The sequence below is a fragment of the Botryllus schlosseri genome, chromosome 14, assembly GCF_051294905.1.
Source record: "Botryllus schlosseri isolate E-star chromosome 14, Bs_hap1, whole genome shotgun sequence".
Lineage (NCBI taxonomy): Eukaryota > Metazoa > Chordata > Ascidiacea > Stolidobranchia > Styelidae > Botryllus > Botryllus schlosseri.
Window position 1 is genome coordinate 12,098,801 of NC_137249.1, and position 18,396 is coordinate 12,117,196.

The 18,396-nt window shown below is 40.1% G+C and overlaps 2 protein-coding genes across 2 annotated transcripts; both read right to left on the reverse strand.

The window, feature by feature from the left end:
- Positions 1-819: 819 nt before the first annotated feature.
- LOC145455219 (uncharacterized) lies at positions 820-8,190 on the reverse strand. Its single transcript, XM_080333171.1, has 11 exons — positions 7,290-8,190; positions 6,777-6,916; positions 6,447-6,602; positions 6,272-6,381; positions 6,166-6,216; positions 5,992-6,081; positions 5,423-5,488; positions 5,239-5,357; positions 4,209-4,294; positions 3,605-3,930; positions 820-2,660 (listed from the first exon to the last, which is right to left on the reverse strand). Exons 1-11 carry the CDS (start codon positions 7,317-7,319, stop codon positions 2,365-2,367), a joined length of 1,470 nt encoding a protein of 489 aa, XP_080189297.1. The 5' UTR covers positions 7,320-8,190; the 3' UTR covers positions 820-2,364.
- Positions 8,191-11,015: 2,825 nt separating this feature from the next.
- Positions 11,016-18,021, reverse strand: LOC145455218 (uncharacterized). The gene is made up of 11 exons (XM_080333170.1): positions 17,845-18,021; positions 17,031-17,170; positions 16,281-16,436; positions 16,100-16,218; positions 15,989-16,039; positions 15,825-15,914; positions 15,422-15,484; positions 15,232-15,353; positions 14,330-14,415; positions 13,211-13,545; positions 11,016-12,432 (listed from the first exon to the last, which is right to left on the reverse strand). The coding sequence occupies exons 1-11, from the start codon at positions 17,860-17,862 to the stop codon at positions 12,131-12,133; spliced, it is 1,482 nt and encodes a 493-aa protein (XP_080189296.1). The 5' UTR covers positions 17,863-18,021; the 3' UTR covers positions 11,016-12,130.
- Between the last annotated feature and the right edge of the window lie 375 nt (positions 18,022-18,396).

The following is an 18,396-nucleotide window of genomic DNA, read 5'->3' on the forward strand; positions in this document are numbered from 1 at the left end:
CGAAGCGAAATCCAGGGAGTAGTCAAATAGCATGTCTACATACACTTAGTCAAGTATTCATGGACTATGAATATATTTCCACTTTATTAAAGATTTGTTCGACCCAAGCGGCTGAGCTACTTATTACTCGAAATATTTCTGATTTTGTAAAGTGGAAAGCAGGGTTTTCAAGTGATGTTGTCAGTCGCAAAAGTAGACGATATATTTACTCTTTCACGGTATCATGGCATAATTCCAAAAAGTGGATCAATTTGTGATTGCATCAGCAATTATGCGTTGGTCACGAAGATGCATCTCGCAATGGTCTTCCTCTATGCAGATGAATCGCAATTTGCAAATGCTGCCCAATGTTATCAATACCGTTACTAATAACAGTGATTGGTGGTGCATACAAATCCTATTCTATTTATTATGATTAATTCTACGAGACCTTTGAAAGCACCTGCTTTCATATAAATGATGTTGGAGCCAGGAGCATTTTTAAAAACTCCTGCCAGTATTTTTTCACGACTTCAACTCCGTCTCTAAGCAGTGCAAATTTTTTTTTGAGACTTCGACTCTGACTCTATTAAGGAATAAATGAACGAAACACCGACTCCACAACCCTGTACAGCACTGTATATGTAATTAAAAATAGTGGCGTGTTATCGCTTTGATAATCGAATGGATACAGCAGAATGGTACTCTTTACATAGAGTAAAATGGGTTAGGAATACTACCCTGAAACAACTGCAAACTTACGATTTACTAGTTGAAACGATGGACACGCAATATGATGAATCAGGCTGACTGCCGAAATCCGGTATATCAATCAATAAATTAACCAAACAAGTTTATTCTGATATAATAAATACGAGAAAAAATGAAAACAGAAATATGAAGAAATAATGACAAGACTGCTGTGGATATATACGCAATCATGAAGTGAATTGCAGTAAGCGTTCAATAGAAAAAGGTTTATGGTTGAAATAAAAGTCAACAGATTAAATCAATAAATGAACCACATGATACAAAGGAATACATCGATATGGTTATTGAAATATCGATGGAAAAAATAGTTGATATCAAACATACCAAAGTCCAATCTATCTCAAGTCTGACAGCACTGATTTAAATTATCCCAAGAAGAAACTACAAATGCTACTTGGTGGATCCCCTGGAGTTTTGCAGCGGGGAATTAAGAGTATTTGGACGATTAAGTTCCAGTGAGTAATCGCGTGCGTAATAGCTTTTCAAAACACACCAATATCTAATGCTCGATATGAAATAGCGACTCGAGATATATTGGAGGAGGGAGCAAATTTATACACAGGTTTATTTCTGTCTTCCGACGAATATAGGGGTACTTGATAACTGTCTATTTCGATCTCGAAAGCGGTTGTACTATAAACAAATACTACGAACTTCTAACACGAATCGATCGCATTTAATTTTCCAATCCACGTTTCACTTTTAGACAAGGGGTGACTGATCGCACACATTCAGACACTTTATGGCGATCTCTGATAACAATCGCACATAATTTAAAAAAATGAGCTTGCCGTTTCGTTTGTAAAAAGCAGTGATATCGAGAACTAGGTAGCCCTGGTAACAGGATTTGCTATGTACGTCTATACGTATTCATGCATGTGGTATTAACGATATCATTCAATAACAAATATCGAGCAATGTTAACTGCAGCCATTATCATCAAGTATTGATTCAATACACTCATACCTATAAATGTTGGAACACACACACACCTCATTTACATATTCGGTATGTCATAAAAACCATGAAACACCACTCGTTGAATGCGTTGGACAAAACACATGTGTACTTAACGATATAAAAATATATTGATCGTCTATAGTAGCCTCAAATTTGTATTTCAACGAAATCAATTCAACAAAATCAAATTGATAAGCGAAAAATGTTACGCTGTGGTCAAACCGGACGTGGCTAGATACTTAAAAATAGGCAGTACTGAAAATCAAACTGCAATTTTGAAAAACCTACGCATATTATGTTTGGATGTTGATACAGACTTCTGCATCTTATTAATGGAGTGGCAATACCGAGAAATATAAATTGTTGCACATTTCACTCAATCAAATCAAAAGTCCGAATTGTATACTAACTGCACGAATTGCGCACATAGGAATGAAAAGATGGGCTAAAACGCTAAATAGAATCATGCTTACAGGATCCCAGGTAATATTACGTCGAATCCGTGCCCACATGAAATGAGCTCTTTATATCCATTCTTCGTTTACATGCCAATATTGCCATCTCACCTGTGCATCTCGTGCTGATTTGGATGAGTAATTTATATCATTTTGAGTAGATACAACGCGCAAGGAGATTTAGGTACGAAACGTTCTGTTATGACGAGTTGGAGTCTTCTTTAATAAACAAGTCTATTTGTTCACTAACAATTTCTGTATATTTTTTGTATCCGCAACTACATATCGTTCGGTACAAGAGAGCGGGAGACAATGCTTGTCCTTTAACTTTTATCGCCAGCAGCATGCATTCATAAAAACACGCCGAACTGCTTCTGTATTCGCGATATATGTCTTTCAAGTCGTTCTCCTTCTCTGTGCCAACGATTTTTCTGAATAGGGGAAGAATATCGCCATGTGCGCAGATGTCTTTCATTGTGTCGGCCAAGGTTGTAGCTGAAAAAATAACATATGTCACGAATTGAAACAGGTAATGCAGAAATCGTCAAAGTCGGTTGTTCAAACGATCAGGGCAGTCATAGGATAAGTCCACTGCGACCATAACACATGTACATGGATATCGGTGTCGCTATTATGACTAATGTCAGCAGAAAATATTCGGGCTTATTTCAATATGAATATACTCTCAATTTTTTTGCCTCTTAGAACATTAGTTCGTTTTGCTGTAGGAATTCGATACGAAAATGTATTGTGGTATAAGACACAATTATGGTTGACTATAATTTGAACGTCCACCCGAGTAGGCCCTTACTCTAAGTGAGTTTGATTTTATACTGAGAGTCGACCCATGGCGATTCTCAGGAGACCAATACGTTGTGTTGACGATCTCGTTACCGCAGACCCACAATATAAGTTCATTGGACAGTTCATGCGAAGTGGGCCACTAAAGGCAGATGCTATTAGTCGAGCCAAGTCGGGCTCAAATTTGTAACGCAATGGTCTCGATTTTGGCACCAGCCACTTCTACAATTCCGCTTACTCATAGTATGTTTGCCACCGCCACGGCTCAATCGTATTATTCACACCATCACTTCTACATTTTCGGAAGTCAAATCACATAATTTTTACTCCTTGCATTATTTCAAGTTCAGCGTAGATTTGAAAGGCTTCTGGAAGCACCATAACTATTGCTGGAAAATAAAACCATTAAATTCTGATTACGGAATATATCTTCGAATTTACACGTATTTCTAGCACGATTAGTCGTTCCGCATGAGTTAAAATTGGGTGTTTTCCTAACGTTCCGCCTTCTTTTTTTACTTCGAATAGTTGTGGTCCATCTTGGAGCTCGCCTCTTATATCTGTATTTTGCAATTTTGTCAGTAGTACAGTTGGTTCCGTATCGAGGTAGGCTATTTGATAAAACAATCAGTTCTTACCGAATGACTCATATTGGTCTGGATGTATTCGCTCCAACTTTTCCTCGATATGATCCGGTACTGGTAAATCCCTACATGCATTATAGGTTTGTGATCTGTCTGTAGATTCAGGACTTCGTGTTATCGCCAGCTCGTCATGGGCTCTCTGCCTATTTGTTGTAGATTTCGGACAAAGTGTAGAAGGAGTATGCTGGGTGGTCGTCATCGGCGAGTAGTTCTGTGGTTGACTCCTCTCAGATAAACGGTTATCATCGATTGATGAAGATGCCTCTTGAATGAGTCTATCCGTTTCAACGCTGGTGCTTCCTCCGACATTTTCAACTGAACTGTTGAATGTAGAATGCATGTATGGGATCGAAATTGTGAACGGATGCGTTGTGGCTCCTAATAAATCAGCCGGAGTAGTTCTATTTATTGGGGATGGTGCGAAGTATAGGATAACAATATATCGCATTGGAAAGAGGAGTTTATCTCGTCGAAGCAATATTCCCCATCAATACCCCTGTGAGTAGCAAGCATAAAGAGACGGACTAGTTCCCACTCCCGATTAAACAGAGTACCACACAAGTGTTTCATATTATGCACATCTCTGCCTATTCCTTACCTTTCCATATTGAGAGATATAGTTGTATTAGAAGAATGCGCAATGTCCTCCCTTGAATTCAGCTGGTCGAGGTAGGACTCTCTGGACTGTGATAATAAAATCGAGAGGATATTGGCATATTCCATAATCATCCCGAATGTGTTTGCTTCAAATGTCCACAAAAAGAAGACTAGTGGTGCCAATTTTACGGCGGGTCTGGGAATGGCAGCTTATAGTAACCACAGATAGTCTGGTTAGAGGCACTGCGCCTGCCACGTAAGTAGATCAAATTATTGGTCATGTAGCAACCAAATTGTATCCACAGTCACCGAGTGAGCGAAGAAGCAGGAATCGCCGCCAACGTTCATATATCAGTTCCACTGCAGTCATTGCCCCGATTATTTCAATGACCTCTTTATCTCGGAATCAAATGCGCACAATTACAACACATGCGCGTCCACGTCGTCTAAATATCACATGATCGACCGAAAAGATCATCGCTCTATCAAATATGCCGGACCTGACGTGTGGAACAGTATCCCGCCTGCCATCCGTCAGTCGACGAGCATGTCCACATTCAAGTCGAAACACAAGCAATTTCTACTAAATGAATAAGAGTCCGCCCCCAAGATTACCGGACCACGACCTGACCTATTGATCTCGCCTTCCGTGACATGCCACCCCATTTTTTGTCGCTTGCTTTTTCTATACTACCTTCTTTTACTTTTCATCCAGTGTGCATGCCTCCTCTTTACACCGCCAAGGTCAAGGTGGATGCCCGATTCCAAAGACTACTCCAAGTCGTTTCGACACCTTCCTATCTTTTCATTGTATCGCCATTTTGTGGTGTAGGCTTATTGAACTGATAAAAATTGACAATATACCGAACCGAACGTAACGGTCAACGAACCAACTGGTTCGATTATTCACACTTGTGTAATATTTATTGATATACTTCCGAATAATTTAATTCCAGCGAGTGATTTTAGAAGTCATCGGACGTGAAGATATCGAATAGTTACAAAATACTGCATGTTTCAATGTAACCAACCAGATTTGTCGCTTTGTTATCATTTTCCATTTTCCTATTCCGTGCGATCCGTCTCCTTATTGCCACGGTGACCAGTACTATTAGTATTACGAAACCAGCACCAGCAATACCTGCTGTGACTGAAAACAAAAATATTTGTATATTTGAATATCATGAAATCCACCAGAGATATCGTTAAACTCACGTAATTGACTGGTATTGTTAGGTGATGGAACGAGGCTGCCACTGTCTGCTTCCAACCACTTCGTGTCTGAAACAGGAATTTACTTCCTACTTTTGCAAGTTTACAGTGCATAATTTAAATCTTCAAACGTTACACAATGGTAATGGAGTGATTGTTTAAAACCAACAGGCAGCGTTGGCGACAGTTTTATGTTTGATATGTTGGCAACTTTTATGGTTTAGTCAGGCTGGATATCAATGAATATCTAATATACATTATGATTGCTTGTTCATATTTTAATTTACATATTTGGGCATTCGTATGCTGTTTCAGGTCCGAATCCGATACATTTTACAGGACAGGATTTGGGCTTGGTCGTTTTCCAGGTATACTGGGATGGGGGGGGGGGGAGGAGGCTTGGCAGGGTACGAGATGAATATGAGCTTCCTGACCGCGTTGGAATGTGGTATCAAAGTTTTCGAGAAGTCATGTCAAGACGTACACTGTTACACTGCCTGTTACCCTTATACATTATTGCCAGATGTATGTTTAAATAGATTAGTTCTGAATCACCAATACTCTTCACTCACCCGCCACGGTCAATCCATTTTTCATAGGTGCGGTTGTCGTCGGCGCTAGATGTATGACTTTAGCTATCTCCGTTGATGGTGTTGAGGTAACTGTTAAAGGAAAATGAACATAGAAGTCCAATGTTACTTGAACCACAAAATGACACAATATGTAAATGTATATATAATACTCACGACTAGTAGCCTTCATTGACGATGATGGTGCAGTGGAACTGATTTGCACGCCTAAATGAATAGTTATAAAATTTTCTGTTACAAAAACGATTTATATTTTCCTTACTTTCAGTGGAAATAGGGAGTGATGTCGTAAGGACCTTCTTTGATACGGTTTGCAAAGTAGGGACTGCGCAATCATCTCCGTCTTCGATTGTCCCATTTGGACACACACAGCTTTTGAATGCAAATGACATGAATATCGTGATCGCAATATCGCAACGTCGCAGAACAGGTCCTACCGATGAGACTCATTATTCGCTCCTTTTAAGTATTCTTTAGGCGAAGGGCAAGGTTGCCACATCTTCCTCATGCATTTGCGCTCAAGATGCGGCTCAAAATCAACATATTCATCCTGCTCGCATTCCTCACACTTGGTCGATCGCGGATCAGTCACACTAAACATTGTTGGTAGGATTGTGTTTAAAATGAAAATGAATTCAAATCACAGATGTTTCAGACAATTTCTTTGTTTAAAACATGTTTTGTATTCTTACCACGATCGGCTAGAGATGAAAGTACATCAAGTATTGTTCTTGTAACAGGTAAATAATGAAAGAAATCAATCTTACTTGCAATGTCCGGCGAACCTCGTACCACGACCGCAAAGGCAGCAGAAAGACGATCTCGATCCGGGGTGTCGATAGGCATTGAGCTGCATACCATCGTTGTCTAGATGATCGCATCTCCCCTGCCTTGTAAAACCATCCACCTTTAAACAGTTCGGTTCAAGTATACAAAGTTATTACATTACATATATACATTCATCGCATAGTAGAATTTGATATGTATTATACTCAAATACCGCATCACGGTTTTGGTCACGAACTACAGTTTATCCTGTTAAGTCAGCTACGACCTACAAGCTTTGATGCAATCGACAGCTGTACCTAGCATGGTAGGTGGCATACTATAAGGATTTATATTCGCATATTTCATGACACGTCTTCAGAATTCTCGAAGTTATTTTTAATAAGCACCATCCCCTCCGATAACAAGGTTTCATTTTACCACTATAAAAGTTAACACTGAAATCACCTCACACTTACAAGACAAGCAAGTTTTCTGATAATAATTTTACTTACCTCGAACACGTCACCCATCAAAACGCCCATAATATGTATACAGGGGGATTAGATGTAAATCCAAGAATTGATAATATTTCCACAGTTCAAATTTCATAAGCAAATATGCCGGAGGAAATTGACTTGCTTCTGCGATACGCGACAGCCTTCTGTCCTGTTAGCGTGGTGAGCGCAGCGCTGCCATCTATAAATTTCTAAATATCTAGTGGTGACCTGAGAATTCAATCAAGTTCTGATATCTAATCGTCGTCGACAGCGTGCTACTTTCGCCCTGATGACTGCTTTAAACAACAGAAAACATTTCCATTCACATAGAACGGAGAATAGTATATGATCAAATTCCTTCACCAGCGTTTAACATATAGTATACGTAAGTAAAGAGAAAGAACCGGTATCACGTGAGACAACTCGTGATCGTACAAACGTCTTTACGAAGAACTCACCCTTACAATTTACACAGGTACATTACACATGCCTATGCCTACATAGCCATAGTATGGATATGCCTATTGTTACTAGACATATTTCAGCTTTTAGATCAACTTGACAATACTTGAATTGAATAATACTTGGAAGATTATAGATACTATAATGTGATATTCGATTTCTGAGTGAAACCTGCGGGTATCATCAGACTAGTTGACCCTCAAAGTCGTATCGATCATTCCTATCTGATTCCGAATACTGTGCATATTTTCTGTACCACCATCATTGCCGTTTGTTTGCTATGTATTTTGGTTGGATGAAAAAATAAAGAGTCTCTCTCTCTCTCTCTCTCTCTGCGTTCTGTGGAAGTCGAACTTTTAACGACTTGCTCTATGAAGACTCCATAATAAACTAATCAGGAAAAGTTGAGCAACCACCGCTGTAGAGTGACAGCGAGTCAAGTGCATGTACCTATAAGCGCCTGTATATATATGCATTGCTTGCATGCGTCATCAATACAATTCCCTTATAAATTCTTTCACTTCGTCTACCTCGGTTTTCACGGAAACGATCATGAATAATGTGACGTCACTCAATAAAGAATTTATAACACTGGTTGTGAACATCTTTTCGAAAATTGCTTGAATGAATAGACAAATGTGAGTAAACCACCCGGTTTGAAAGTTTAACGAGCTTCAAACGGGAGACTGAATTGAATTCCATAGGCAATTCAAATTATTTCTGATGGTGATGATCACCGACCATATAAATGCTGCATTGCAATGTAGACCTGGTCAAAGATATTTTGATCCCTTAAGACATGCAGGGTCGGAAGGCTTTTTCGACAAAGGAGCTATATTTACCCTAATCTACAATGGACGCTTTCATTGCGCTGTGACGTCACAATTAAACAGTATTCGTGACGTCATGGCAAATAAAAAAGACAAACAAAAAATAACATGTTTGAAACAAAGGCCATGTTTTAAATTGATTTTTGTATTAATGCAAGCCTAGTGATAACGCATTTCACTTGTTAAGCATTTCTTCAGCAGATGTCAAGCATGACTATCCGATTATGATAATCTTACTCGCAATCCAAAAGAACTAAACTATATAGAAGAGTTATACACACCTTATACTTAAAATGTTCCATTTTCGGTGACTCGGCATTGCTAACAAAGTATAGCACATTTCGTTTCATGAAATTGTTTATTATAAACGGCGTGAAGGAAGAAGGAGAACTTATAACGGCATGATGAAACATATTACAGAAATACTTAAAACATGCTTGGAAAAAGGGCTTATTAATTCAGTAAATTTTTCAATGTCAAAGTCGATTCTTGTGATCTTGGTAAAATATCAGTATAAAATCGTTAGGAAGTTCCTGAAATGTCGCTTGCGACATGATTTTCGGCCGTCGATCCATCGGGGATATCATTTCGACGTCACGTCAGCGTCAATGACTCGTAATTGTAGCATTTCCTCATACCTTTAAATTTGATTTACAGGCAATTTAGTGACGAAACTCACAACGCGTCATTATTTGATATATTTCAGTCATGAGCCCTCATATTTCCCTGGTGTGATTATGAAAAGGAACAAAGATGAACAATATAATTAATGTTAAACTCAAACTATAATCCGTGCAAGAAATAGCTCCTTTTGCCATTCTATCAATGCAGGTAACAAACTGACCATAGGTATGTATAAACTGCCCCAGAAGCGCGAAGTAATGACAACGGAGCTAAGACCCTTCTCGATTGCCCGGTTATGTTAGCTTGTAGATGTTGATGTCCACTCCAGTCACTTCCGCACATATCATATGACCCGAGTTTCACTAACTTTTTTACACTCGCAAATGCCTTTAAAACAGTGCGCCCGAAATTTGTACCTTTACAGGGTGGAAATATCTCGTTTTTATTCCAGATATGGAGAGACTCTTGGAGGTAAAGAACTTCAATTGAATAGTGTATTGTTCATATTGCAATAAACCCGAATGTTTTCCGCTGACACTCGTAAGGGATAGCCATCACCAACTGGTAGAAATTGGAATAGCGCTATCTTCGTTCGATAATCGCAAGTTATGATGACACGGCGTAACCTCGATCGCTCATTCACTGTAACTATAAACAGTACTCGTCGGGTGATCGTCGATTTCTCTGCGAAGCGAGCGTCTAGACCTGACATTTTACGGTCCGCGAGCCAACGTGATTCTCGCCGACAGAAAGGTAGCACGGAATTAAGTAAATTCCTTAATTCCATGCTACTTTTCGGCCGAGTTTAATCTTTCATGTAACATGTATATATAGTGTGAAATTGATGTCTGTCCTATATGATAAAAATCCGATCATAGAGAACACATTATTGTCCGTGGCGCACAAGGCCGGAAATGGCGACAGTCACCACCTAAAACTCACGATTAATTATAACAATTAATGATTAATCATCATCGAAAACGAAATTGGGTCAATCTCACAGCCCTGATACTGACACCTACTAGAGCGGGCATGGACCGGAGCCGGATTGGATATCCGGTCGGAGTTGATTCGTGCGTTTTTGATATGGTCAGAATCGCTATTGATGAACATGACTGTTGTAACTACCAACCACACGCCAGTAGCCGCCAATACAGACCTGTTTTCAATATAAACCTATGCATTTTTACTATCGTTTTTCTTTAGTTGAGATCAAGGCAATTAATTCTGCCATCGGCAAACATTTGTTGGATAATCCGATTTGTGCGAATAATTATTGAGACGACCGATTTCGAATCGTAGGTCGAGGCCGTTCACAATTCCATTTGTGTGCCTTGGAATCAACTTTTATCAAAATACACCAACCAAAACTCTGTCAACAAAAGGAGTTCGTGTATCACCTAAAAATAGTACATTGAACGCTCTCTCATTCGAAATTTCATGCTGGTGACGTCATATTTTGTGATACGATTGTTGATATACAATGTTCTTTCCAATTCTCTACTAGTTGCTGACGATTACCCCTGACGAGTGTCAGCCGAAAATATTCGGGTTCATTTCAATATGAATATACTATTTAATTTTAGTTGAGATATTCAATATATAATGTGAGCCCGTAACGTATGATCTACTGTTTTTGTAGTGCACTAGAAATAGGTACTCCTAGAATATTATTATCGGTGTTTTTCGAATTGGATTTCGGTCATTTCAAGAATCCGGCCGAGTGATCGGACCAGAGAATTTGTCGATCCTCCCCGCACTACTACCTACGAACCAATCAACCAACCAGTGAGTAAACGACATAAATATACGATCAGCAAAGCTATTGCCTGCACTCAAAAACAATAAATTTATTAGAAAAATCATAGAAGGTGTTATACTGTGCAAAAGCCTAGGACGAGCGTGGCTAAAATTAGACAGATTATAGGAACGATAATAAAGGCCCAGTGTAAAATGACCAATTGACCAAAAGTATAGTCGAAACACCATGGATACTACAAACAACATTTTTAACTGTAGACGAACAGTAGTTTAAACTTCACAAAAGGAAGAAGAACTGCTGCATGTACCTAGAAAACTAAATTTACAATCTTCATGTTGACGGAGCTATCCACAACAAATGCTTACAAACTGGAAGCATAAAATATATATATATGTATATTGTATAATATATGACCAACTATTGCGACTGTCAATCTTTTAAAGGTAACAACTCTATTTTTTCGACTGTGAATAGTAGCAATCACAAAAATCGCATCGTCGACTTTACAAACGTGGATTTACGTGGAGACACACAGAACGTAACCGGCCCTGAAAGGCAAATTGCAATTTTGAAATCCCGTGCATAGTGTTTAAGTTTCAAGAAGCTCCCATCGATTGACCAAAATACTGCCGTAAAAGGTAAAACATTAAAATTTGAATAAAAAAGTTTGAATAAATAAATAAGAGTCATACACGCATATTGTATCGGATTTAGCAGAGGTATATGCAAAGCTAGACTGCGTTATAGTGCTAATTACATCAGGTGCATATACATAATAGATTTATACGCGGATATTGCGGGTAGCGAAGATTTCGATTCGACATCCAAGTGTTATTATCACACACACACACGGTATTACTGTGACGCTTATCGCCATTAGGCCTTGTGCGTCACAACACAGATATTTTACAGTTCAGATGCAACACAGATATTGTATCAGTTAAGAATCTTCATCTTCAGCTTGATAATGGGACGATTTTCAACCACTCTTGCATTCACTCTTCAGGCATCTCCTCTTGCACGCGTCCGTCTTCGTGTCTCGGCTGCCGACTTTTTTAAGAGCGTGTCTTCTACTCTGTTTCTGGGCTTTTTTCAATACACTGTGAGTACAGCGAGATCAGCGATGAGGAGCCCTGACATCCAAGTGTAAGAGGTTTCGAAAAGGTAGAAATAGTCATTCACGCAATTTCGGAGACGTATTCGCGAAGATGTCGGTCGATTTGTCCGCTCACAATATCGGTATATTGCTCGCATCCCTGATTCGCTATCTCTTGGTACAAAAGAACTGGAGACAATGTTTTCCCTTTAACTCTTATTGCCAGTTCCATGCATTCTCGAAAACATTGCGAAGTAGGCTTATTGCTTTCGCGGAATATGTCTTCTAAAGAATTCTGTTTCTGTCCTTTAAGGAGTCTTCGGAATATTGGTCGAATATCGGGTCGTACACAGGTGTTCTTCAATGGCTCAATCAAATCGTTGGCTGAGAATATAACGCAACATAATTAAAAGGCATCACACTGAGGAGTCAAAATAGTCAATAGACGTGTCTAGGACTATAGGCTATATTGGAATAGACGGTGGACCGTGGAGCCGGGATTTCGGCGCCAGCCTTTAGATACACCAATGTTTACAGAACACGAAGAGCGCCCCCTATTCGACACAAGATGACCGAGGAGCATTGACTGGAACCTTCGATATTTTGATGTCCGCCCTGTCGCCGAAATAGCTGGGACCAGATAATCAGATTCCCACGATACAAATGCGACCAACAGACGAAAATATTGCAACCCGCGAAGAAATGAGAATTGAGAATCGCATTGGTCTCACCTAAGGACTTTGTATTTTAGTTTGGTCTGGTACTACTAGTACCCTGAATACAAGATTAGTGGAGATGATGACTGAAAAAAGGTCATCATTTTCGACCAAGCCCTACAATCACGCTCTTCTTGTCGCCATCGTAATCTGACGCTGAACTGTGATATGACAAAGCTTGACGACGCTTTTTTAAGTTATTGACCTAAATTTCTCATGGCACCCCAGAACAGTCCAATTGGCGCTCCCGTTGAGAGCCACTGTTGTAGTTCATATATTTCAACGTGAGCAGCATGTGTAACTAAGGACATAGCATATATAGACCAACTCTGCTTGTCAGGCAGCAATGTAAAGATGAAAAAATGACCAATTTGTCCCGTGTTGTATATATGCCAAATGTTTCGAGGATTCGAGCTACTAACCAAGCCATTTCATCGGGGTCTTACCGAATAGCTCATGTTGTTCGTCGGGTATTCTCTCTGCCTTTTCCCGTATATCATCCGGTACATATGGTACCTCGGTATCAGCAATGTAGCTTGGTGACGTATGGCCAGTCGAGTCAAGACGACGCCTTTGCGCTTGCTCTTGCTTTGGCTGCATACTGGGCGCAGAATGTTGAGAATAAGACGTGGTAGCGGGCGGCATGATAGCTCTCGACGAGTAGTTTTGCGCCGAACTGGTCTCCAATGTATGGCTAACACCAGTTGTTTGAGATGTTTCTAAATTGCATACAAGTCTCTCGCCTTCGGATATCAGACCCCGGCTATCAGTTGCAAACGATCTGTTAAATCGTGACGTATGATATGAATGATATCGAAATTGTAGAGTGGGTGGAAGCATTATAAGACTATAAGATTCTGTTATAAGTCAACAGGCGTATTCGCAAGGGCGTAGCCAGAAAAATGGGGGTTGGTAAGTTCTGGAGAACTTCCCAAAGATACGTTCATTCTTCTATGGACAATTTCATCACTACCCTTTATACATATGATTCGTAGACGCAGACGCAACCCACACACACACACACTTTTCGCAGTGAACCAATTCCGGTATTTCGTATTCGATTCATGAACGAGCCCAAATCGCCACTATAGTATGGAAAATCAGTACGCATTTAACTCCTAGTCGCACGAATAAAGTCAAAAAGTGTAGTGACACTGAATCGCGAGAAGTGCGAAGAAAAATTTCAAGTTGAATTAATCCGAGCAAAAGTACTCTACTGAATATTGATTTACGAAAATTCACTGCACAACCCATTTCGCCCTCTGGCTACGCCAATGCGTATTCGCAATGATTTGCATACAGATGTATCATAGTAGGCTACGGTACGGTGCGATAAAAATACCATAATTTCATCCCGCACCATACACGGCGAAAACACCACACTATCAATTCCTTGATACTTTTAAGTAAAAGACTTGGCAGCGAGACCGTAAATGATTTGAGTGATGGAATATACGTCGCCAATGACTGACCAGACCGTGTTTTGCGCGGAACGCAGTAACATAATCTTATGCTTGAAGCTCAAGCTTTGAACCATATTCGGCTTAGCTACAGTTACACCTTACCTGTTCACACTAGAAACACTTCGGGTATGCATGGAATACGGAATGCTACCAGTTGAATTCGGTTGACTGGGAGACGAATCTGTGGACTGAAATTACATAAGAAACTGCATTACTGCATTGCAACTGCATTTTCTGTATTACGCAGACATTATTTAACTGAATAATGCATTGTAAGGGAGATAACAGAACAGGAGTCTCAATTTCGCTAGCTCGGACATAGTTTGCTACCATGGTGTTACAATGATCACTATCAACCAGACTGCATCATTTCCTGTCATAATATTAGACTAGTGGATAAAAACGGCTTTGGCTAGAGATGTAACCCTCAAAATCACATCCAAACGAATGACCTCTGATGAAACTGCGGACGAACAAAATCCGTCGACTTCTCATACACAGTGATTGGTTTTGGAGTGGGCGAGGTGGGTGGTCTCCCGCCCCCTGGTCGAAAGCCCCCCTCTTTGGTTTAAGCGTTTTTCTCAAGGATTATAGCGAATAAACGCGGAAATCCGTGTAATAATCAAGAAGATGATTACGTACAGATGTGTCAATCATCATCAAATCTCTGCATTTGTTAGAAAAGTCTCATATCATATCGTCTCTGCATGCGGTAGAACTACTTAGTTTTGATGTAGGCTATCCTTGCACACATGCAATAATAGAGATGGCTAAGCCAGCACCTGGCTCAAGCCTTGACGTGGTGATAGATAAATAATAACAATAGATGCGAAAGGGGGGTCTGGAGGCATAGCCCCCAGAAGTTACGATTGCATACTGATAGCCCCCCGGGAAGTCTCGCCCAGGGTCCCCCATTCGTAGGGCCACCACTGCTCATACACATAACTTATACTACCGTCACATGAGATTCGTAACATTCAAATAAGCACCTCGATTTAACTAACCGTGTTCGTCGAACACCGTGAGTTCTTTGTAGTTTTCGTTTTCTTTCTCTTGCTTCGTATGATCAGGCACAGTATCAGGACGACCGCTACTAGTGCTATCATACCTGTAGTAATTCCTATTACTAAAAACAAAACATTGATATGTGAATGTTATGCAAGACATTTTCAACAATTGACGTTGGAAACTCACGCAGGCCTTTCATGTCTGATGATTGATCGACTCTACCACTGACTGACTTCATCCATTTTGAGTCTGAAACGGGAATTGAATTATGACGCGAGTTCATGGTACACCACGTACATCTGTATGGGTGAATCTTATTTCGCCCTTAGTAGAATTGATAGTGATAAAAGATTTTCACTTGGCCGTTTCATAGTACTGCCAAGTGCCAATGATGGTAACTGTGATCACTGATCACTTATCGTACTATTACTTTGTTAGGCTGGCCATGTTAAAGTATTGCCAGAGTGTCATCTCTATGCAGGCTTTAGCCTACTATTGTGGTAAGACGCACAGATTCCTATAACGCGGCGACGTATAATACGGAATAGGGTATATTCTAAGATATAAAGCACCATCCCACATCACTCACTTGTCATCTTATGTCCAATCGTCCTATCTGCGGCAGTTGATGATTGTCTCTGTGAGATTTTGTCAAGTATAGTTGATGATTTTGAAATTGCTGGGAATGGAAGTATGGTGTTACTGGAATCGCCAATTATCACAATATTTATAAATATATTATCTTGTACTCACTTCTGGTAGTCGTCTTTGTCGGCAACGGCATTCTTGAAGAAATTTGTACACCTAAAATTGATGACTCATGAATTTGTCTGCTGCAAAATATAACACTATGTATTTCCTCACCTTTAGTGGAAGCAGGGACGGACTTTGCGGAGACCTTCTCTTCTATGGTCTGCAGATCTGGGATGATAGCTTCCACACAATCATCGCCATCTTCAACTGTCCCATTCGGGCAAACGCATCTATTGAATGAAAACGACATGAATACTTGTATACGATAGCCATAATGTATAGCTGGCACTACCGATGAGATTCTTTATTCGTTCCTTTCGAGTATTCTTTAGGCCAAGTACATGAGCGCCAGCTCTTCCTCGTGCATTTCCGCTGAATGTGGGGTTCATAATCCACGTATTCGTCATCCGCGCATTCGTCGCACTTGGTCGATAGTGGGTCGGTGACACTAAATCGGTTTTACTAATTTAAATCAATTATTAAACGGGCAATTGTGGTGATTCGAAAAGTCATAGCGACTAATTACTGTTGTGACGTATACGGTAATCCAGACAATCGCTAGTTTGACGCATTCGCTAGACCAGCGACCACACCTAATTGTCTCAGAGAACCGGTCAAGGTATGATGATTCTCCGGTAGCCTAATAAAGACGAAGGGTACGCAGATTGCGTTTTCACTTTTGTTCGAGCATGCATCCAAAATAAAAACAGGTTGCACCCGAAATTGAGCATCAACTGTTTGGATTTTAAGAATTGACAACCGATCGAGAACCTTGAGATCCATTCTTCACATCGCGACGGTTCTTATGGGGAGCAGTAGGAAATTCAATAGTATTCCAAGTCTCACTTTTCTTATATTTGGTCGACATTATTGTAGAAGATTGTGCGATTTATACACATATGCTGGTATTGAGATTGTGTTATATAACGGCCGTATAACTATCTGCGCAGCTCAGTGCCGGCCTGGGGTTCACTGTACTAGATCTTCCCGTTAATGTAAGATGTAAAATGATTTTCTATATAATCAAATATAGCTCTCTTACCTGCAATGTCCTGAGAACTTGGTTCCGCGACGGCAAAAACAGCAGAGCGATGAACTCGACTCGGGGTGTTTATAGGCATTGGCCTGCGTACCGTCATTAATGAGATAATCGCACTTATCCTCCCTTGTAAAGTGATCCAGCTAAAACCGAATCGATTGGAGTAAAATTAGGTGTATATTAGGGCTGTTCAAAAATACTGGCATTTACGCATGTATTCAACCAATGAATTCATATCCTGGTAAAATTGGAAAAATCCGAAGCTCTTGTCCGTATATACATACTATACATTATACCAGGGGCGCGCAGCATACGGCTCGCGGCCACAGTCTGGCCTAATTCTCCACTACTTGCTCACTACATCAAATTATATAGTGACCGTAGGTTATTCATTCTTCTTTCGGACACAAATGATAGCAATTTTTAGTTATTGTTTAGTTCTTTGTTTTATTTGCGTGCGACATGCAGCCACAGTTCAAAATACGTGTTTGGAACTTTGATCAACAACAGATGTCTCATTGACTTCAACAGCTATTTAAATACATTAAATTATTAAATTCATTGGATACTGCTTTGGTTGCTATATACTTCAAACAAAATATTTATATTAAATACGCTTAATCCCTGTATAGGGGGATAAATACGCGTTTTATGTATCGATTCAGGAATCCGGTACGCCAAGTATAGGCTACCTCATTTTCCCATAACCGGTCCGCCGACTGGAGAAGTTGCCCGCCCCTGCTGTATGACAACACTTTTTTCCGGATACATAGGACTATTCGATATCCATCCCTGACATATATTCATACCAACTTACCTCCCACACTTTGCCCATCACTGTGCCTAACTGCCTATGATATGATTTGAAATCCAAAACAGATTCTAGAAGGGTAAACGCTGCGGTACCATATATATTTAAATATCTAGCAATGAGCTGAGAATTACAACCACGGTTGTCTGGTCAGTTGTCCCATACTTCAGTCCTGATCGTCTAACTGAATATGCTTTATGAGTACCCGCTTTTATAAGAGCGAAAACACTAGCCTGCGTCATCCTATTACGTCGGCGACACTGAGAGTCTATAGAGAAAGAGTAAACAATGAAGTGTTCAAACAGACAAGTCGAGCGTGCTGCGTCATTACTCTTAGCAAATAATGTGCAAAAGAGTTTCTTGGAGGTACAGAACTTCAATCATATCGCTGTCATAAATCCTACGTCCCTGCGTGCATATACCTTACTACGCATAATTTGGATTAAAATGTAATACTCAATTTATACGGCGGTATAAGCCTGCGGTGGGTTTTGGTCTCGTGTGCCATGGGTGCATATTCACACCCGTATATCAGGGGTGGTACACGGGTGGAAATAC